The sequence below is a fragment of the Canis lupus genome, chromosome 13, assembly GCF_048164855.1.
Source record: "Canis lupus baileyi chromosome 13, mCanLup2.hap1, whole genome shotgun sequence".
NCBI lineage: Eukaryota > Metazoa > Chordata > Mammalia > Carnivora > Canidae > Canis > Canis lupus.
The window spans coordinates 47543632-47567203 of record NC_132850.1 but is presented as its reverse complement, the minus strand read 5'-3'; the positions used below and the strand labels follow the sequence as shown (position 1 = coordinate 47567203).

The 23572-nt window shown below is 37.0% G+C and overlaps 1 protein-coding gene across 12 annotated transcripts in view; it reads right to left on the bottom strand.

Annotated features, from left to right (window-relative positions):
• ARHGAP10 (Rho GTPase activating protein 10) overlaps positions 1 to 23572 on the bottom strand; it is a 358414-nt gene that overhangs the window by 102052 nt on the left and 232790 nt on the right. For all 12 annotated transcript variants that reach the window (XR_012006112.1, XM_072773557.1, XM_072773558.1 and 9 more), the window contains 3 exons: positions 20191 to 20265; positions 13378 to 13465; positions 5070 to 5128 (listed from right to left, as the gene is read on the bottom strand). Coding sequence is in view for 11 of the 12 variants with exons in the window: in XM_072773557.1 (XP_072629658.1) it covers positions 5070 to 5128; positions 13378 to 13465; positions 20191 to 20265 (222 nt within the window). In the remaining variant the exon portion in view is untranslated. The remainder of the gene's footprint in view (positions 1 to 5069; positions 5129 to 13377; positions 13466 to 20190; positions 20266 to 23572) is intronic.

The following is a 23572-nucleotide window of genomic DNA, read 5'->3' as shown; positions in this document are numbered from 1 at the left end:
TTGATCCCAGGACCCTGAGATCATGATCTGAGCCCAAATCAAGAGTCGGGCATGTAACCAATGAGCAACCCAGGCACCCCTGGAAGTAAGGCTTTTAAAGTAAAGCTACTTTTTTCTCCATTTTGTTTTGACATTAATCATAAATCTCTACTAAATAGTCATTTCCATGTAGCTGCAACATAATAGTAACTTTAAGTTACTCAAAAAAAAACTTTCTAAATGATAAATTACATAATGAGATAAATTATCTTCAGTTGCTTCTGCTATATGCATTTCATTGTTTTAATTTATATAAATTATATAATTAAAAGCATAACTTAAAATCTAGGATGCTGAATTAATCATGATGCCAAGTTCCTAACATACACTAGGGAATTAGGAGTTTACCATAAAAGAGAAAAAGCATTTTTTATTGTGAAACTAGAAATCAGCAACCACAACGCTTAATGTATGTGCTTATGATGCTGCGCCAACTAACGGAGACTGAAAAAGATATGATTGTGGCTTACTGGAGCTTATCAGAGATACTTGTACAGATAAATATTAAATTATTTCAATATTTAAATGTCATAAGCCATTAGTACTCTAATTTTAGAAAAGCATTAGCAATAAATACCCAAACACTTCCCAAGGTGCTTCACCCAACAGACATTAAATATTCGAGTTCTTCTTCTTTTTTTATTTATTTATTCATGAGAGGAAAAGAGAGAGGACGGCAGAGGCAGAGGGAGAGGTAGGCTCCCCAAAGAGCAGGGAGCCTGATGTGGGACTCAATCCCAGGATCCTGAGATCTTGACCCCAGCTAAAGGCAGACGCTTAACTGACTGAGCCACTCAGGTGCTTCTGCGGGAGCACAAGTTCAAGTTCTTCTGTGGGAGATCCTACCCAATGGGAAATGAATATATCCAGCTGTGCCCTGTATCCCCTGATAGTTTTATTTTTCATCATGACTTAAGAACGTCGTGATTATGATTTTGCTTCCCAGGTAACTTGACTACAGAAAGAAACATACAGAACATAGCAAGCAAGTGTCCTTGTTCAGAAGAAAAATATTTTTTAAGATGCCATAAGAGGCATCCAGGCTTTGGCAGTCATTCTCAAACTAAGCTTAATGGGAGTCCAATCCTGAATGGGTCCAATTTTTATCAATATGATCTATCAAGGGCTCTGACCTTGAACTGCAACATTCTCAGAGGTAATAAATGCCATAGAAAAACACATCCAGGTAGACACCTAATAGCCTTCTCCAGATGGGCACAATCTTTTGCATTCCTGCACAGGCCAAGTAAACCGTGTTTTCATCTTAGGAATTTTTATACTAAAAGATCATTATAGGGTTACATAGGTGGTTCAGTGGGCTAAGCATCTGCCTTCAGCTCAGGTCATGATCCCAGAGTTCTTGGATCGAGCCCCATGTCCAGCTCCCTGCTCAGTGGGGAGTTTGCTTTTCCCTCTCCCTCTGCCCCCCCCCCCACTTGTGCACTCTTGCTCTCTCAAATAAATAAAATGTCTTTAAAAATTAAATAAAAGCTCATTTTATTTTCTCACAAGATGGATGGTGTGAAGTAATAAGAAACATATATTGGTCTCTGCTTCTGGTTCTTGGCAGAGAGAACCTAAAAGCCTTTAGAGCCATAGGAGTACCAGAGAATCTTCTATTCTAATATTTAGTCTTTGATCCTAGATCCTGACACAAAGCTCCAACAACCTCCATAATTTTGTGAGTGGTCAGAGTGTCTGACACTGATCTCCTAAGTCCTTTGGAATTTCCTGGGTGATAATTTCTTGAACATCTTTTGTTCTAATGAGGTGATTTCTGGTGGACTCCTAAATGGGGCTGATCACCAGACAGACCAAGCCATAATTAGAAGTTCAGAATTTTCAGCCCCACCTCCCATTCTCTAGAGAGGGAGAGAGAATTCATAATCCATCATGCCTTCATAATGACACCTCCATAAAAATAGTAGAGTCCGGTGAACTTCAAAGAGGGTGAACACATCTACATGCCAAGGTGGTGGCACCCAACTCCACAGGGACAGAAGCTTCTATACTCAAGACACTTCTGGATCTCACCTAATGTATGTATCTCTCTATCTGGCTCTTCATCTGTATCCTCTATCACATCCTTCATCATAGAATAAGCTGGGAAATACAACTTTGTGTTTCCCTGAGTTCTGTGAGCCATTTATCATACCTAAGGTGGGAGTTGTGAAACTGATTTCTAGTGGGTTAGGCAGAAGTCCTGAAGACAACCTGGACCCCACAACTGGTGTCTGGAGTGAGGGCCATCTTGTAGGACTGAGCTTTTGCCCTGCGGGACCTGATGCTAACTTCACGCAGGTAGAATCAGAACTGAATTGAATTGTATGACACCTGGCTGGCGTCGCAGAATTGGTTAGTGTGGGGGGAAAAACCCACACAGCTGGTGACCAAAGGTGTCAGAAATCAAGTATTGTGTGTGAGAGTAAAGGAGAAACAAAGGAATGGTTTTCCTAGACAGATGGACTCTACTTCCCTTCAGCAATTTTAGTTAACTCTCTCAGCTGAGAGGGTTTAAGTTAACTCTCTTAATTTTCAAAAAAAATTATAATAATAATAATTTCCCAATGCATTTAACACTGAATAGTCAGTATTTTTTAAGAATTAAGAGCAAAAAATATTTGTCTTTTGTGGTATCAAAAAAATAAAATTCATATTTATATTAGGCAGTCCGGAAATTAACCCATGGGTTCTCAACAGAAGCCACTGGAGAAGAAACCAAGGAGAGAAAATAAAGGGACCCAGGAGTAACCTTCAGAACTCTCAGCAGGGGGAGCAAAAGAGACCATCTCAACAGCCCAGAACAGATGGAAACCTTCGCAACATGACCAAAAGGAATCAAAAATTCTTATCCATGCTCATATGAGAGGCAGTAACAAAGATTGGCGATGCTTGATAATTTTAGCAGGCAGTTCTGCTAACAGACATTTTCGCACAACAAGGCCATCTATGCCGCTGTTAATGGAAAATGATAGCCTGACCACAATTCCAATTTCCCAACAATATTGAAAAGGGAAGACTAATTTTGGCCACCTGACTTCTGTAACTGTTTTTATGCAATACTTGCAAGTACATGTGCAAGAGATTAGAGAATTTGCTTCTACACTCTTTCCTAAGAGAGGCACAGTGAGTACCGAGAGGGGTGCTCACAGAGATTCAAATAAAAAATTAAAGTCCACATTGGGAATACTGGATACACCAGCTTAACAGATGTACTTTTTCTCATTAAATAAGGTAACTACAGGTCCCGTTCTAACAGCAGCTCCACTTGGGTGCAAATACATGCCAATGATTACAGTAGCTATAGTATTTCTTTGGAACAGGCCTGTTATTCAAATCATTGTTGGAGACTCTATTACAACATCCCCAGAAAGCTGGGAGGCAAAACACAAAAGGCCCCAGTCTAGCAGGTGATGATACTGTTTATATTTACGCAATCTCTTCTACTACATTGCAAGGACAGCCACAACAAACTCTTTAAACTCACTTCCTACCACCACAGACTTCATTAATAAGTTCCTACCTCTTACAAAGACTTTATCTGGTAAAAAACATTGACGTTAGAATTTCAAACACAAGGACTTCCATTGTAAGGCGTGATAATCATAATGACACGAACTTGTGATCACTTAAAACCTCACTCCATAATCACTTTATCTTTCTCCAACTCTCAAATGATTCTAGATTAAAACTGGCATTCTTCTGCTTTTTCCAGTCTCTAAGGCGAACAACATGAAACAACTGTCCTCCAAAGAGAGTTCAATTTCTCTTTCCCTAGTTTGCCAAAAATGCCACAGGGAAGGAATCAAAACAACTAAGCCTTTGCTTGAGTTTTTGCCAAGAAAATTTTCCCCCACTTCCTTGATCACATAAACTCTCAAAAAAAAAAAAAAAAAATCCTCTTCCACACAAAAACAGGAGTGAGTAGAACCATATTTTTTGCCTTTTCCAAAAGCCTATTTTATAGGTACAGTCTAGTTGGGCCTACACATTGCTTTTCTCTGTAACACACTGGCTGCAGCAAAGACCTCACAAGAAGATAACATTTAAAGCAATGTTCGGGCAGCAGTACCATAGGACCCAAAGGGATTGCTCTAAATTTTTCAGGAGATTAAACTATGGAATACATCCAAGGGGGAAGAATTAAAAAAAAAAAAAAAAGGAAATGAAAATACAATTATAGCTACTGTCAGTGCACCTGTGAAAACCAATCCCTCAGGTTTTAGCCAGTGGAGCTAGGGTTTTGAATTTTAAATAAAGATCCCTATAACCTGGCAAGTTACTTAACATGTCTCAACTTTCATATCCTTAACTATTAAATACCTCACACCCATGTATTTCAGAAGACTGATGATCAAACACCATGTGTCAAACACAGAAACTGAGGTGTATGAATAATAGAGAGAAAACAGACAGCTTCAAATGAGTAGGACTCACGAAAAATTTAATCACAAATTAAAATTCTACCAACTATAGGCCTTTTGTTTTTAAGCCTTTTTTATTTAATATTTTATCACATATAATTCACTATCAGATACTGTGTGGGCTTCTGGCATTATCTCAATATCATCCTTCTGCCTGTAATTTCCAACTAAATATCTATGTGAAGCCATTTCCAACCTGTTAATCTCTCCAAATCTGTGAATCGTCCCAACCTTCGGCAAGTTAAATACTTCTGTGTTCCCAAAGCATCTTGCTCATGCCATTATTATATGTTTTATGGGATAATGGGAGGTGTATGAGCCCCAATACTTTCTGAAAAATGGACTCCAGAGGGCAGAAATCCCTCACAGCTCCATGTACCCAGTAATCTACCAGTGACTAGCAGACAGTAGGCAATAAAAAATGTGAATGAATGAATGAATATATTAATAGTCTCTAAAAGAGGAAAGAAATCAAACATCTTCTAAAGTGACTTCTATCTTTAACACAGATTACAAGAGCATTAAGTTAGATTTTTCAAGAGGAAATTTTAGTGTAAACACACTGTCAATGACCCAACTGTCTCTGTGCCTCTACATAATACTTACTGGCTGGAACAATGAAATCTCCATGTAACTCATAGGTCATAAGAGGTTCTGGAAGACTCCTGTATGAAAAGGACAGTTCAGAATTACCAAACACATCACTGCTCTTTGCGCTCAATTTTTATAAGAGATTATAAATATAATGTGCAATTCTAGGCTGATGTGTAAAACTTTCCCTAGGAAATCTTTTACATATCAAAAAGATCTATAAATCAAATGGATTACTTTACTATCTGTACCAGGCACTACCAAAGCTTAAGCAGCCACAAATCCCTATCAGATCTAATCACATATTTCATAATCTTGGAAAGTACCTTTACAAACATCTGATTTTATATATAAAACTTCCTTCTATACTAACTTATTTAAAGTCAAACATTCTATCTAACCAAACATAAGTATATAGTTTTGAAAATCATCTCTAGTATATTAATTGAAGATGCTACAAAAAAATTAAAAACTTTAAACAAATATCCTCTCTGCTTACATATCTCTACTATAGAAATATGATATCCATTTTTGGTTTATGCCTATGAAACATTAAAAGAGATATGAAATAAAATTGATAATAATGTAAAAAATATCCACATAATTTTAATCTTCTACCAAGCAGATTACACAAATGGTAGTGTATTTTATCCTGTGGTCAACAGAATACTACATTTCAGTCAATCTTTATACGTATCTTAAATTTTAAAAGACCAGATCTCCAATCTCTGTAAAAACACTTAAAGAACACTTAGACAAGTATCAATCTGCACAGTCTTTCTGGAGGGCAATCTGGCAAGATATTAAAAATTGTTAAGAGGTTTATATTGTGTAACCCAGAATTCCTCTTCAAATGCTTAAGAAAAAAAAAATCAAAGACACAAAAAAATTAAGGCATATATAAAAGCCAAGAAGAAATGTGGGGATAAAGGAGTTTATTTCCTATTCATAAAGAGGACAATTAATCAACAAGACATAATAATCCTAAATGTTAATGTATTTAATAATAACAGGAGTTTCAAAATACATGAAGCAAATATTGATGGAACTATAAGAAGAAACAGACAAATCCACAACCATGGCTGGAGATTTAAATACTTCTCTGTTGGAGTAACTGATGGAACAAGTAAACAAAAAAATCAGGATACAGAGGATCTGAATAAAGCTATCAACTAATTTTACCTAATTGATATGTCCCTCACCTAAATGACACTCCATCCAACAGGAATAGAAAACATATTCTTTCCCAGTGCATATGGAACATTTATCAAGATAAGCCATATTTTAGGCCATTGAACAAATCTCAATTTAAAAGGGTTTAATGTATACCAGCTATTTCTCTTATTACAATAAAAACTGAAGGGGGAATCTCTGGGTGGCTCAGCAGTTTAGTGCCTGCCTTCGGCCCAGGGCATGATCCTGGAGTCTTGGGATCAAGTCCCACATCAGGCTCCCTGCATGGAGCCTGCTTCTCCCTCTTCCTGTGTCTCTGCCTCTTTCTCTCCCTTTATTTCTCACGAATAAATAAATAAAATGTTTTAAAAGAAACTGAAGTAAAAATCAATAACAGAAAGATATCTGGAAAACCCCAAAGAAAGAGAAACTAGAAAGTATTTTGAACCAAATGAAAAGGAAAACACAACAGACTTTAAGGGATGTTACTAGTAAAGTAGTATTCAGTGGTAAATTTGTATCATTCAACACCTATATAAAAAGACAGGCCTTAAACCAAAGACTTCACTTTCTATATTGAAGAGTCAGAGAAAAAAAGAATAAATTAAACCCCAAATAAGCAAGGGAACAGAAATAAAATCAACAAGATTCAAATTCAACAAGATAAATAAACAAATAATACATCATGCCCTAGCTGGGTTTATCACAGAAATGTGGTACTGCCTTAATATTAAAACAAAATCAATGTAATTTGCCACACTAGAAAACTAAAATAGAAAAACTGTATAGTCCACTCAATAGACAATTTAGAGGAGAAAAGAGAGCTTTTCCTTTTTCCTACAAGTGGTACTCGAATAATTAGGCATTCATATTCCAAAGCAAACTTGGATCCTAATCTCATATCTTACATAAAAATGAATTCAAAACAGATCACAGATCTAAAAGTATAACCTAAAACCATAAAACTTCTAGAAGAAAATATAAAAGAAAACCTTTGTGACTTTGGGTTAGGCAAAGATTTTTGGTACATCACCAAAAGTACAGTTAAAAAAAAGAAAGAATGATAAACTGGGACTTCATCAAAATTGATGCTATTTAAAAGATACTAGTAAAAGAAGGAAAAGACAAGCCACAGACTGAATAAAACATTTGCAAAACACGTATCTGAGAAAGGATGTATCCAAAATACATTTTAAAATTATCAAAATATAATAAGGAAACAAATAGTTATTTTTTTTAATTGCATGAAAGACACAGACATTTCACCCAAGAAGACACACAGATAGCAAATATGCACATAAAATGTTTAAGATTATCAGTATTTATGGAAGTGAAAATTAAAAGCACGAGATACCACTACACACCTGTCTGAATGGCTAAGATGAAGACAACTGACCATATCAAGAGTTCACAAAAACTCTTGCACATTCCTGGGGAGAATGTAAAAAAATATAACCACTCTGGGGAAAAAAAAAAAACATTTCGTGGGCAGCCCTGGTGGTGCAGCGGTTTAGCGCTGCCTGCAGCCAAGGGCGTGATCCTGGAGACCCGGGATCGAGTCCCACGACAGGCTCTCTGTATGGTGCCTGCTTCTCCCTCTGCCTGTGTCTCTGCTCTGTCTCTATGAATAAATAAATAAAATCTTTAAAAAAAAAAAAACAGTTCATCAGTTTCCCAAAATGTTAAACATATATCCAATATACAATCTCGACAGACATTCCACTCTTAGGGCTTGACTCAAGAGAAATATGAGCTTGTTCACTCAAAGAATTTTTGGTAGCTTTATCTGTAATAGCCAGAAGCTACAAACAACCCAAATATCCATCAAGAGCTGAACAGATATTTTAAAAAATCTGTAGTGTAGAGGCACTTGGGTGACTGACTCAGTTAAGCATCCAACTCTTGATTTGGGCTCAGGTCATGATCTCAGAGTCGTGAGATCAAGCTCTACATCAGGCTCAGTGTTCAGTGGGGAGTCAGCTTGAGATTCTCTCCCTCTTTTCTTGTCCCCCCACCCCCCACTACATGTACTCTCTCTCTCACATAAATAAATCTTTAAAAAAAAAGTCTGTGGTGTATCCATACAATGGAACACTGGTTAGCAACAAGGAGTGAACTACTGTACATGCTACAAAACAAACGAGCCTCTAATTATGCTAAATGAAAGCACCCAGTTTTTTTTTAATTTTAAAAAAAATTTTCCTTCCATTTATATGAAATTATAAAAAACAAAAATCAATGTACAGGGACAGAAAGCAGACCAGTGGTTGCCTAGGAATAAGAGAGTGGGAAGAAAAGGGTAGGAGAGAGGGATTCCCAAGGGGTATGAGGACACTTTGGGGGGTAGTGGTTAGGTTCACTATCTTGATTACAGTAACTGCTTTACAGGTGTGTATGCACAAGTCAATCTTATCACAATGTACACTATAAAAATATGTTGTTTATTACAGGTCCATTTCACTTCAATAAAGCTGTTTAAAAAATAAAACAGATGGAAAAATATATTTACAGGTCATATTCTGTACATACAACTTAGGATACTACAGAACACACACACACAGACACAAAGACAACCGTAGACACATCAACTAAAACTTAAAGCCCTAGTGAAGAAAAGCTGTTCCTTATTTCCTCTCTCCCTCCCCTCCATCTCCTACGCTCTCATTTAAAGAAGAAAAATAAAATCAATTATACCACAGCCTAAATAAAAAGAAGTAAACTTTCGGGGTTTTTTGTTTCAAAATATGGATAAATGGAAAATGGCAAGGAAGGAAAATGAGGACTTAGCACAGAAGGAAAACTAAGCAGTACTGAAAAAAAGGTGGGGGGTAGGCGGGGGTGTGTGTGTGGAAGAGAACAACCTAGAAAAGCCATAGAGAGCATTTCTTTTCTAGTAAAAATGAATTTGCATCGAAATACCTTCTACAAGCTACTTCTACCATTGCCATATGTCGGCTACTCAAAACAGCATAAATAATAAGTATTAAATATTGTTGATGATAGGGAAGCAGTAATAAACATGACAAGTTCCCCACACAAAATGTATTATACTGAGTCACTGTGACTCTTAACTTGCCATCCAACATGTTTCGAGCTACCTCTCTGTGCCACCCCTTGGGATCTGTCTATGAATATAAATCCTAATATTTATCTAAGCTAGCATTTTCCTCCTGAAAAGTTCCATTCCAATTTGCAGGCTTTAAAGTTTCCTCTAGGTAAAATCAGTTTACTAAAAACCTCAAAAATAGCTCATTTGCCCCCTCATGATGGGAAACCATCGTAATGAACACATCGCTGGAAATCAAAATTATGGTCTGAATCGATAGGCAATCAATCAGAGAGTTGGTATCCAGCCCTCTAAAACACTAAAGTAAAGAATCTTTGCCTCAAGTTAGTAGAAAAAAAAGGAAGAGGCCATACATGTATTTGATGCTCATCTTTTCTTTATCTTTCTCTTAATGTTTTAGGGATTTGGCTATTTCCCTTCTTACACCTCCAACCTCCCAACCAGTAAGATGGCTGGATTATTTGCAGTGAGAAGAATTCAGGAGCAACAGCTTTTTGGGTGAGAAAAACTATATTCAACTTTGTGCTATGGTACCCTAAGTGACAAAGCTAGGATTCCAACCCACACAGGCTTCCTCCAATCATGCTCTTGACCATCACACCATATTACTTCTTGTACTGAGAGAAATGCACATGCTCAGGCCATAACCAGATAGCCAAAATAAAAATTCAGTTTTCTCTCATTTGGTGCATCACCAGAAAAAGTATTACTTAAAACCCTAATTACTGAATTTTTGTTGCTAAAAATAACACAGCGGAGAGAACAGCAACCTAACTTTCAAAATCTCCCAAGGCATCTGCCATTTTATGATAATCACTTTATCACATTTAGGCAGACTGTGTATATTGTTAGGAGTGAAGTTATATAATAATAGCATCTCATAATGTTGTTCTGTAGGCAATGTTTGCTTAAAAGCAGAATTCAAAAGATAAAGCAACGTAATGAGAGAAAAAGGCAGAAAAAGCACACAAGACCAGTAGTGATAAGGAACTAGCTTCAAAAAGTATCAAGAACCAAAAAGAAATTTTATGTATGGTAGTCAATAAAAAGATCCTCTAAGTTTATTAAACTATTTACCCCATCAGGAAAAAAAGGACTATGTAGAACAGGGTGGGGAAAAAAACCCGCGACTGTTACAAAAGAATTGGATTTTTGCCTTTAGTTTCCCACCTTGATCAATCCCTTTAATTGTACTAGCCATGAGTTTACCAAACAGTAAAATGGGTTTAAAGCTACCTCCTGGAGTGGCAGCACCCCTTGTTCATCAAGTTAATATATGCAAGTCATTATATTTTTTACATCTCTCTGCCATTCTTTCCTTCATCCACTATTACAGGATTTCCCAATCTCAACACTACTGACATTCCATTCATTTGGGGGCAATGGTAGGTTGCCTCCTGCACTGTAGGATGTTCAGCAGCCCATCACTGGCCTCCACTCATCACATGCCAGTAGCACCTCCTTTCCAGCAACTGTGATAACCAACAATATTTCCAAATGTTGCCAAATATCACCTGGGGGATGCAAAATTTCCCTGTATCTGAGTGACATACAGTTCTAAATGTTAGAGATACTACAGTGAACAAGACATTTAAGATACCTATCTTCAGGAAGCTTAGATTCTAATCCCCAAGTGCGAGCTAAGGAGATTCATTTTGTCCATAATTCACTATTAGTCACTATTAGTGGCAGATAAGGAGATAGACATTAACATATAGCTTTAGCATTAATTTTATCCCCTTATCAACTAGGGACAACAATAATGCACTTCGTAGTTCAATAAAAAATGTAAACAATGGTTAAAATTGTTTGTTTAAATAAAATATTCAATACTTATTAAAATTATCTTGTTTAAATACTCAAAAATAGGTAATACACATCTAAACTCACTGATAAATTTTAATCTCATTAAAAAAGTGGGACAACCAGGGGCACTGGGGTGCTTCAGTTGGTTAGGCTTCTGACTCTGAAGTTCAGCTCAGGTCATGATCTCTGGGTTGAGGTTGAGTCCCATGTGGGGCTCACATTCAGCAAGGAATCTGTTTGAGATTCCCCTTCTCCCTCTGCCCCTCCCCCAACTTGCACACACTCTCTAAAATAAATCTTTAAAAACAAAGAAATGAAAAAGTGAGACTACCAGGTAACACAGGCCTCCTTACATAATACAGAAAGAATATAACACCACAACAATGTATTCTTCAAATAAATCAATTAAAAAAAAAAAAAACCTAACCTGAATATAATAAAGTCTACAGATTTAACTGCTAGTTTAAAGGAAATATGATGGCTAGAGAAACATGTTAAACGACACCATGACACAATCTGCCACATCTAAAACACAGAAATTTCTATGTAAGAATGACCCAGGTTGGAGCACGTGGGTGGCACAGTTGGTTGAGTGTCCAACTCTTGGTTTTGGCTCTGGTCATGATCTCAGAGTCATGAGATCAAGCCAAAGCCCCTCACTGAGCTCCATGCTCAATGCAGAATCTGCTTAAAAGATTCTTTCTCCCTCTCCCTCTGCCTCCCTCCTCTCTCTCTCTCTCTCTCGCTCTCATAAATAAATAAATCTTTAAAAAATAAAAAATAAATATAAATGACTCAGGTTCATAAACAAACAAATAAAAATGCCGAGGGAAAGGAAAGCTTTGCAGAGGCAGGGTACTGTGCAGATTAAAAGTGTCTTAAAACATATCAATCAAATGAAATGTGTTGACATTATTCAAACCCTGTAGGAATTTAAATAAATATGAAAAACCTTTTGAAAAAAAATCAGTAAAAAATAAAACATAGACTGAGTCCTGGATCATATTAATTTTGTTGGGTATGATAATTATATTCTTTTCATCTTTCTATATTGTCTTTTTTTAAAGTCCTTTTTGTAACATATGCTTAAATATTTATGGGTACAGCAATATGATGTTTTAGAAAATCTTTCAAATATTATCCAAGACAAGTAGCAGGTAGGGGGACTGAAGAAATAAGAAGAGTAGAATGTTGATGACTGTAGAAATAGGATAATGGGGCCAGAGGAGTCAGTATACTAAGCTCTCTGGTTTTACAGACTTGGAATTTTTCAAAGAGATGAACTGCTTAAAATATAAAATATATAATAGCAGTTCATTTTATGTGCTCATTCAAACCCAAATAATATATACCTGAAACACAATCCTATGTGTTGGTTAAAAAGAATCGATCCTGGGAAGCAAATGCCATTTGTCTGCCATACAAAAATCAAAAGTCCTCCAGAGCACCACAGCATAAGAATTACAGTCATGATTTTTTTCCTTTTTTTTTTTCCTTTTTTCACTCTCTATTGTTCTTCATCTAGCCTCAAGCTTTTTATCATTAAACTCCTTTATTTTTTATAAAAAGGGTAATGACCCATAGAGATGCTGATCCCTATTCTAACTCTGGTCCTAAATATCTTCTATAATAAATGCAAAACTTAAGTTTATCTTAAAATATCAAGTAAACTTCTTTTCAAATAGCTTTGTATTTATGTGTTATCATCATAAGCTGCTAGGTTCAATGGTTTAAATTTAAACTAAAACAAAAATCTTCATTTTAGCCCAAAACATAAACAAGATTCAATGAAGTCAACAAATAGCCTTCTTCCTCACTGCTTCATAACACTTAATTCCTAAAACTCACATCAACAATAGACATCTATTTCAAAAACCAAGTCTATTCCTTGCAATTTACCAAACAAATCACATTTAACTACTACTTGCCACACTTTTGAAGACTCAGATCCCTCATAAACGTCCACCTTTTGGGGGCGTCTGGGTAGCTCAGTAATTGAGGGTCTGCCATCGGCTCAGGTCGTGATCCCAGGGTCCTAGGATCGAGTGCCCCATCAGGGTCCCCACAGGGAGCTTGCTTCTCCCCCTGCCTATGTCTCTGCCTCTCTCTGTGTGTCTCTCATGAATAAATAAATATCTTTAAAAAACATAAAATAAGTAAAAAGTCCCCTTTTTCATAAGGTTTAACTCAATGATTGAGATCTCTGGGCAGAGTTGGTGTTCACTTCTTAGATGCCCAAGAGCCCATGCTTCCTTCCTATCACTGAGAGGAGCTTACCTCAAGTACTGTTTCAGGGCACTTGTTATTGTCTTCACTTCCCACTCTATGGAATTCTCCAGGTCCACCTCATTGCATGTTTTTACATCTAGTGAGCAAGCAAGCAAGAAAACAGTGATTAAAACCCAGAACACTCAACGTCCCTCTTGACTGGCTCACAAAGCTTCCATTTTTAAATGGCCAAACCACAAATAATTAATTCTGGGATTTCTTATAAAAACATACACCGTTTCTTCTAGTATAAGCTGTTTTCTATTATTAGACATGCCTAAGCAACTTCAGAAGATCTGTAGTAGAGATCAAAGGAAGAGGATAAGATGGGGCTGGGAGGAGGGAAGCTCTGGACATAATAGAGCATTTCAATATTCACAACTCAGAGCACATACAGCCATGATGACTATAATGCTGATACTTATTACTATTATTAAAGACACTACTCAGGAGCTATGGCCTGGAGCATATGGCATTTGCAGTGCCTACATATTTTGCCATGTCTCAGGTGGCATTACTGTCATCACATTGCATTATGACAAGGGAAATAGTCAACACTGTTAATGGCAAAATGGCAACAAGTCAGTAGGAAGAAAGGACGATAAATGTTTCCACACTTCCAAGATCTCTACTCAACATATTATATTTCTGAAGATTAATGCATTATCAACCAAAATATAATATGGTGATACATAAATTTAAATTCAACTTTCACATCAACATCACAATTTATACACTCATCTAATAAATATTTATTGGAAGCCTCTGTGCAACACTTCTGACATTCTTTCTAAATAAAACTAGTTTTCTTTGTCCTGGAAGTATTACTGATGTGTTTCTTCCAAATGTCCTTTCAGATAGCTAATAAGCTTTACAGAAAAATACATATGGGGTGCCTGGGTGGCTCAGTCAGTTGAGTGCCCAACTCTTGATGTTGGCTCAGGTCATGATCTCAGGGTCATGAGATCAAGCCCCACATCCAGCCCATGTAGGGCTTTGCACTAAGCGGGGAGTCTGCTTGTCCCTCTCTCTCTGCTTCTTCTGCTCATGCTCTCACTCTCTCTTCAATAAATAAATAAACAAAATCTTTTTTAAAAAAAGAAAGAAAAATATGTGTGGTTAAACAAACTGGAGAAGAAGGGAGGTAGCAAATTCTGAGAAGGGAAAAGTGAGTGTTGGTTGAAACCAAAGTAAAGGATGATGGGAAAGGAAAAGTCAAGCACTCTGGGTATGGTGGCACCTTTAATCTTTCTAAGGCAGGGCTACTGTAGCCAACTGTGGCTCAGCACCAGCACCCAGGAGGAGGGCAGCGTGTTATCACAAACCTGGGCTTAGATTTCCACCACCACCCTGAGCAGCTACACCACCCAAAACAAGTCCATCCCAAATCTGTCTGAACTTCAGGTTTTCACCTGTACAATAAAGATCATGTAGAGGCTCTCACAGAACCCTGAAGAGCATCAAAGCAAATCAGGAATGTGTTCAGATTCCCATAAGTTGTTTAAATGAGTAGGTAATTACCACTGCTCAGTCACTAAAAGTATAAGTGTGCAGACGTGGTTCCTACTTAAAGGTAGCAAATGGGTTATGATGAAGGATATTAAACAATCAATAGAAGCCTGCCTGGTTTTCTGTACTCTCATCATCCAAAGGGGGGAAAAAAAAAAATTCGGACATCCCTGGAAGAGATCTTATTTCTTCCTCACTCCAGAATGATGTTTCAACTAAGACCCAAGACAACTACTCATTTCAGACTTTTCCCCTCCCTTACACTGTATTTGTCTATACAGGGGAGGAAACATCTTGTTAGTATTTTCTCTTGAAAGGCACTAAAAAGAAAAGCCTGTCAACACACGACCACTGCATGCAGTCAGGCACGCCACTTAAAAAGCTTTGGGCTTGGGCATGAGGAAGGAGAGATGGCAACTCAATGTTATTCTCAAACTTTCTGAAAATAAAGGAAAAACAGGAAGTGATGTTCCACAGCCATAACATCATACATATGAAGTCAATTACTCAAAAGTCTGGAGACTTTTTAAAGCACTTCAACAGTTCTTGATTACAGCAACTGACAGCAACATGCAATAAACTACAACAATGGCAATTGACACTGATTACATTTTGATCAGTTCCTACAATTCAGAACTCATTTGTTACTGAGCTTGTCAGACAAGCCACAGATACATTCAAGAAATCAAATTAAGCACCCTGATTAAAGGTGCAATCCTTTATAACTAGGACTAAATAATTCTGTTCTAAAGGCTTTGCCAACCAATTACTTCAGTAACTGAATATTCTCCCTCTCATTAAATCAATTATTTAAATCTCATTTTAACATACAAGTCAGATAACATTTTCAATCAACTTGCTACTGGCAAATCAGCATTTTAAAATCAGGAGGCTTCTGAAGGAAATCTTTTATTTTCATCTTTCTACCAAATAATCAGTCTATATTTTGAGAATAATATTCGTTCTATGGAAAAAAATAAGCCATCCTTTGAATTCATGAAATAAAAAGTAGCTGTCATATCAGAAGCTAATGACTACATAGCGCCTATGGTACTAATCCTCTATTAAATTTTTCACTGTTTTCAAATAACTCAATCATCCCTAGCAGTTCTTTACAATCAGTGGATGTACTGGGACCAGGTAAATTTGCTAATAACTTATTTGGGATTCAAACTTAAAAACATATCTGAGTTCAATCAGAATATAGGTTCTACTGTAAATGAGGAAGGAATTTTGCTTCCTTTCTGACCAAGGGATAACACCCTTACAGATTAGTTAACACTCTAACAAGCACAGATACAAACAGCTGACTTTTTATTTGGGTTAATGTTTCATAATTATGTAACCAGTGTTCTTTTTTTTGAAACTGGACATTTTCAGCCCCACCTAAACACAAAGTGCTGACACCCTTCTGAATATTGACTAAAAATACTTGCCAGAGAACACTGATTGAATGCATTTTGAGAATATGCTTTATAATCCAAAATCAAAATTTTTTCACCTACATTACTTTTCCCCCCATCTATATTTAAAAAGCTGTCCTGCAAATAAACAAGGTAATTATTTTTTAAAGTTAAACTGCTAACTCAGTTTTATTTCTTGTTTTCTATGTTTCTGTCTAAAAATAAAATCACCCAGCCTGTTTTACAAGTTAAATTTGGAAATAACTACCAAATTCACCAACACACAGAAGCTACTACCACATTTTCTCACAATTCCCCCTCCCTGCTCTGATGTTTTCATTCTTGGTGGGGAGGGAGAAGAAGAATACCGACAAGTCTAACTCATTTTAGTTCTAACCTACCAATAATTGTTGTCATTAATCTGTTACATTCTCACCCCACTTACTAAAAATCCATGACTCACCCAAAGACACCTCATCTGATATTTCTCCCTTCCTTCCCCAAGTGCTCCAAGTCTCTATTTAAACAAATAAACAACTTTTACAAAACTATGTGTCAATGCATGCCCTCTGTTAGAGCAAAAGGGGAAGGAAAGAAAAACACCTGAAAAGAGAACGAAGACAATTGCTCACTTGGGCTTTAAAAAAAAAAAAAAAACTTAAGAAGCTCGGTCCAGGAAAAGCTAGCAGACCTCTACCTTCTGCATCCAGGATGGAAGACAACTAAGAAGACAACTCCCATCACCATGACCTGACCTGGAGGAGTAGGGATGACACGTCTATTTAGAGAACTTTCTTTGGTCAACTGGCATTAGTATTTCTTGTTGGCAGAGGAAAAGGGAGAAGATGGAAGGGGGGAAGAATGGAAAGAAGTATTTTTATTTTAATCTTAAATACGAGGGGTGAAAACACACCAAAAAATGAGATGGGGGAAGAAAAAGACATGCAAGATACTAAGCATGCATCTTTTCTTTAGAAATTATCACATTTACACAGTGTACTCAAATACTTAAGACATTTCAAACGAACAATATACAAATATGTTACATAAAAATGGCAATAATAGAAAAACATCCAAGTAAACAACCCTCAAGAACTAAAGAAATCAAGTAAATGGAAGTTCTGGTCAAAAAATATTAAATGCCTTGGAATTTTCCTTCAGATATTAAATGCTTAGATTATTTCTCATCTCTATAAAGAAAAAAAGCATTACACACAAATTGTACTTTGAAGAATTGAAATTTGAAATAAACATTACCTAAAGAAATGGTAACTTAAAAAAAATAACTGCCTAGTACAATGGGCAAAATCATCAGAACTCACTCCTCTAGAGGGGAGAAAACATGGATTGGTTTAAAAGAGTAAAGCTAGGGCACCTGGGTGGTTCAGTTGGTTAACCATCTGCCCTCAGCTCAGGTCATGATCTCAGGGTCCTGGGATCCAGTCCCACATTGGGCTCTGGGCTCAGTGGGGAGCCTGCTTCTCCCTCTCCCCACTGCTCATGTTCTCTCTCTTGCTATCTCTCTCTCTCAAGTAAATAAATAAAATCCTTAAAAAATAAAAGAACAAAGCTAAAAATCCAGCAGATTCATCCAATTTTTTTTTTCCCTTTAAGATATAGAACTCTAGGGATGCTCAGATGGCTCAGTGGTTGAGCGTCTGCCTTGGGCTCAGGAGTCCTGGGATCAAGTCCCGCATCAGGCTCCTTACAGGGAGCCTGCTTCTCCCTCTACCTATGTCTCTGTGTCTCTCATGAGTAAATAAAGATATAGAACCCTGGAACAACAACATAGGGAAGTGAGAAAAAATGGAAACAAAAATGTCCAGGGGAGAGGGTATATACAAATACACAGAAACTCTAAAATCCTTTTTTTGGAAGAGGTATAAATTGTTTTGAATGCTTCATGAATCAGGATAGATGGAATGAGATATCTTTTTCTTTGATGGAAAGAGGTATATTAAGGGAATTTTAAATTAGGATACAGTGAACAAATCTATTTTGTTAAGAGTCTGAGTAACAAAGTAACAAGAAAGTGGTATTAATCCAAAAAAACCCCAAAGTTTGTGATTAGCAATCTTAAATTCATCCTAGGAATTATTGTGGATTAAGTAAAATCATTTCTACTGTATAGCACCCACCCCCTTAATAAGGAAATAACAAACCAGTATATTTCCCTTTCATCAATTCTTCAACTTCCTGAAGAAATACTTCTTGGGAAAACACAGCATTTCTTTTGGCAACAACTGAAATCAGGTTTTGTCATACTCGTATCCCCAACTTCTCTGCTCGGAGTCTCATGGAAAGTGAAAACCATCTTCTAAGTCATGAATTTTTGAGGGCTTGGGTATTTTAAAACACCTTGCCAGTTCAGATTATCTTGAGACATTTCCCATGAGCAGAGGAAACTACCATTTTAGTTCAGGGATGCAGATCAAGTGGGATTTTATGAGATTAAAAACAACTTTTGAGACAGCTTAACACTTCAGTGTGGCCAGAGACACCCTTTTTTGAACTTCCCTTGAACATGAACAAGAAGATAATAAAAATAATGCTAAGATCCTTATGACCAATTTACTGCCAAAGTGTGCCTTTCAGCCAAAATATCCTCTTTTGATACCAATAGCGTCTTCCAATTCTAATCATTATTACACCATCTTGGAAATGAGAGAAGTGTTTCTAATTTTAAAATTAACTAAAAGCAGATGCTGTAGTCCCATTAAACTCTTCCAGCTGCTACTGAACCACTGGCAACCTGAGTCTATTTAATTTGGAGACCACTAATGGTAAAAAGGAAAATCTGACTGCCAAAATTGCACACCCAAGTTAAACCAGAGAGGCTGAAAATGAAAACATCTCATGAAAGTGAATGTATTCTAAGACAGCTCTCCAACTGATGACGGGCAAATTTTCCTGCGGTTAATCTCTAAAAAAAGGTTACTGCTTATTAAATCCTTAATTCAAATACAGCCAAACAAGCAATCCTACCTGCAACACGTCAGTTGATTTTATTCATCTTGGTTTATGCTTCCTAAAAATGAGTTCTTCCCACCACACTTTAACATGTAGGCAGGTTTAAATGCATTAACAGCATACCTGAGGGCATTGTTAATATTGATTAATTAAAGTGAGATATCAAGTTAATTAATATTTAGCAAGGTCAAAATGACAGATTGGTTTGACATATAGGCCTGCAAGCCTGATGAGTTATCATCACTCCTCAAGAGGCAGCCTGCTTTGGGGTGGGGAGAGAAGTGAGGTGCCTTACAGGTGGCACTAACCTGAGAGCAGTGTGTAATGTAAAAGCGCTTTGTCATTCATGTAATGTCTGGGGTAATGAAATGAATTCACTTTCTGACTTCCTCCAGTCTGCGATGCCAAAGAACACTGTGTTATCAGCACAGATGGAGCATGCATGGTTCTGGAGAAGAGCCTGGTGCAAACTACAAACAAGCCACTGTGAATACCAATGAATCCTGGAGAATCAGATCCTTGCTGTCAAGTGACAGTTTTGGAAGCAACATAAAAATGAGTGAGTCCCAGTGGTCTTGTCCAACCAAATGTACTGTCAAGACTCTGGACAGGCAATTTGGAAGCCATGCAAATCACAGAGGCCTGGCTGCTACTTTCCTGTGAGAAGCAAGCGCAAGAAGACATTCGCCCATGAGCCTGCACATTCTTTTTTGTCTCCCCTCATTTCTTATTAAGTAAAGAGGGAGTGGATAATCTGTGCTAAGGCAAACACTAATCTACTTCTCTGCATCAACTATCTCTGTTAGGAGAAAGCTCATCTAGGCAGTAGATGAACAGAATGGATTTACAAGTAGGCTGTACATTACTATGAAATATTAAGTTGTAAAGTCAATGAACATAAACAAATAATGCACGGAAAATGATTAGAAAAGAGGCATACCCAGCAACATACTCAGAAGTCTCTGGACCTTTGAACTCACCCCCACAACTCTGTACAGTCCTTGATCATTTATACCTATTGGAAGAGACAAAGAGTTAGCAAAATACAAGACTGTCATATTTAAAAGCTGGCAACAAACAATTGCATTCAGAATCTTTGCTAACTCACATTAGCAGCATTCCTGTTGACTTTAAAAATAACGTTCGACAAAAGCAAGTGTTTACCAACTTGTTTTAGCAGCTTGGTATTCATGAGTTATGGTTGGAAAATAATCTATAAAAACAATGTTCCATGTGGACAAAATGTAATGAGTCAATGTTAATGAAATAAGTTCCTTAAGTAGTACTCATGTATACCAATGTATTCTGTAGAGATGCATTATAACTTTTTCATGTTTGTTATGTTTACTTATTCTTGACGCTTTTCTTGAAAAGTTTTAGCCTCTTAAAAAATAACGTGGTGTTAATTAGTACACAGAAAGAAATCATTATTTGGATGATTCTTTAAGACCACAGAAATACATTCAAAACTAAGGCAGAACTGTTTTTGTTTCTGTTTTTAAAAGCTGTTATATGCTCTGTCCAGTGAGGAGCTCTGAAACTTCCAAGGAACATTACTACAAAGTATACATCAAAATGAACCAAATCATAGCATTCCCTCTCTGCAGAGCTGGGGAAACAAAATACCTCTGAGCACAACAGACAAGAAAAAAGGCAAGAAAATATAGTCGAATATAATCCAGCATATTGAATACATGGCAAGTTTGGATTCTGATTTGAATAAACAAACTGCACAAGGGCATTTTTGAGGCAATCAGGAAACTCTGAGTGACATTAAGATTAGGTCAGAAAATGTCTCTATTTTTTTAAGGTACATACTGAAAAGAGTGAAAGGAACCTATCTGAGATTTGCTTTAAGAGCAAAGAAGGGATAGATGGAGCAATTTTAGTAACATCTTCATAATTGTTGAGCCTGAGCAATAAGAATACAAGAGTTCACAATACCACACTCTCTACTCTTTTCATGCTTGAAATCTTCTATAATAAAATGATGACCTTTGAAAAAACATGCTTATCTTTATTTCTCAAAAGAGTTATAGCTTGCTGCCCATGCTTCTTTTCTGCACTACCAATGTTAAAGCTATTAAGAACACAACTGGCTGAAAGGAAGATGATGCCTCTAAACCCCAAAAGTTTCCAAAACAAAACACCACCAAAAAGGCTATGAAATTTGCCCAAGGGGGTTTACGGTCTTTTTGCTCCCTGTGTGGGCGATGAAAAGAATACCAGACAGATTGAGAAGGGCTGGATTCAGGTCCAGGCTCAGTCACTCTTGAGCTCTGAGACCTTGGGCAGGACAGGAGACTTCTCTGAGCCTTGATGAGGTATCTGAGATCAAGGACAGTACCTTGCACCTTGTGTTACAGTGGGAGGACATGGAGATGAAATTAACATATGTACTGTCAATTCTAACACACCGCACACATAAAAGCTCCTGTTTTTCCTTGCAAAAATAAATATTTACTTTCCTCTTCTCTATTTTGCCTTTCATTTGGTTCTCCCTAATCATTTTTTAAGCTTTTCAAATGTCCTATTTGTCTATTAGATGCTAAATTGTGTCCCCCCAAAATCCATAACCCTATCTCAGAATTTGACTGTCTTTAGAAATAAGGTCTTTAAAAGAGGTAACTGAGTTAAAATTAGGTCATCAGTGTAGACCCTAAGCCAATACGACTAATATTCTTATAAAAAGTTGGGACACACACACAGAGAAGATGATGTAGAGGCACAGAGAGAAGACAATCACCCACAAACCAAGGAGAGGGGCCCTCAGAAGAAACGAAACCTGCTGATACATGGACCTCAGATTTCTGACCCCAAGAATTCTGAGAAAACAAATTTCTATTGTTTAATCCACTCAGTCTATGGTATTTTACTATTGCAGTCCAAGCAAACACATACCTTCTCTCTCAATTACCTCCAAAGAGCTCAAAGAACCAGAAGAGCAAAGGCTAGCCCTTCAGTCTACACGCGTCTGTTCTAAAGACCATTCTATGAATGCTAAAGAATCAAAGCAGCAGAGAGGCACCTTCCTGATGGGGAAGCTCACAGACTCCAAGAGAGAGAAAAAAAATTCAGGTCAGCCCTGCCAGGACTTGATAAAAAGAAAATTGTCAAGAAACACAAAAATCAGAGTTTGAGCCTGTTACAAGGAGAAAAGACTGGGCCCCATTTCTTCCTTCTCCTAAAGGCCAGAAGGCCATGTCCGGAGAGTTTACGGAGAGTTTAAAATACCAGAGGATTTTTTTCTCAATACTCCTCTATTTAAGAAATCTAAAATAGTTTGACCTCGGTGCCAGAAGCCAAAAAAGCAAGTCATATTCTGCAGTCAAACAAATGTGCATCTTTGAGGAGGGCCTGAAATACATAGAGAAATGAAATAAGAATGTTACTTCAGCAATAATAATCACTCTGTGCTGGTAATTACTATCAGATAATTGATCAAGTTCAAATTCATCAACCTGAGAGAAGCTGAGTTAATTGCTAATGCATAATGGAAGGTGCAAGGGGGGAATGGATGCTACTCAATGCAGGTTCTACTTTTTCAAGATAAAATTTAAATAAACCTCATAGAAAAGCAGGTTGGAAACAGCATGTAATACACACACACACACACACACACACACACACACACACACGTCATGTAGGATTTTGTTTCTTGTTACAATGTCCTTAAAAGCTCTGAATTAAGAAAACTAGAACATACTTTATGAACACACACATGTCCTATAAAGGACAACAAATAAATACATTTGAAGAATATAAACCAATCAATATGCCAAGTCACATGAGTGGGCTTATCACAGTCTCTCTGGCTTCTCTTCCACATTTTCCCCTTTCAGCCAAAGGAGTCACTGTTTCTAATTGCCAAGTATTAGAATTTTGAAATTTTCTTTGACCTCCTCTCTGTCATTTCCCAAATTCAATAGGTCAATGTGCATAGCTTCTTCAAACTTCAGACTAATCTCTTGTCCTTCAACACAGTCTTGAATTTTATACACTCACATTTATTAAGGCATCCCTCCAGGGAAGCACACACAACCATAAATCATTCTGAACATCATCACTTGTTCCTTTTATTTTCCAAATCACTTGGATTATCTAAATTCTCTTCCATCCCCATTTAAGAATAAGCCATCAGATCAAGTCTAGATTCCAGAACAAGTAGGTAAGGCATAAATACCTAAATATCCACAGTAAGCCCTACCTCACTTCCCCACATTAATTGTGGAGTATTCACTTGCATCAGAACAGACGCCAGACTATCATCTGCAAGTAACCAAATTCATTCTGAGGCAGAGGTCTCATCTGACAGAAATATT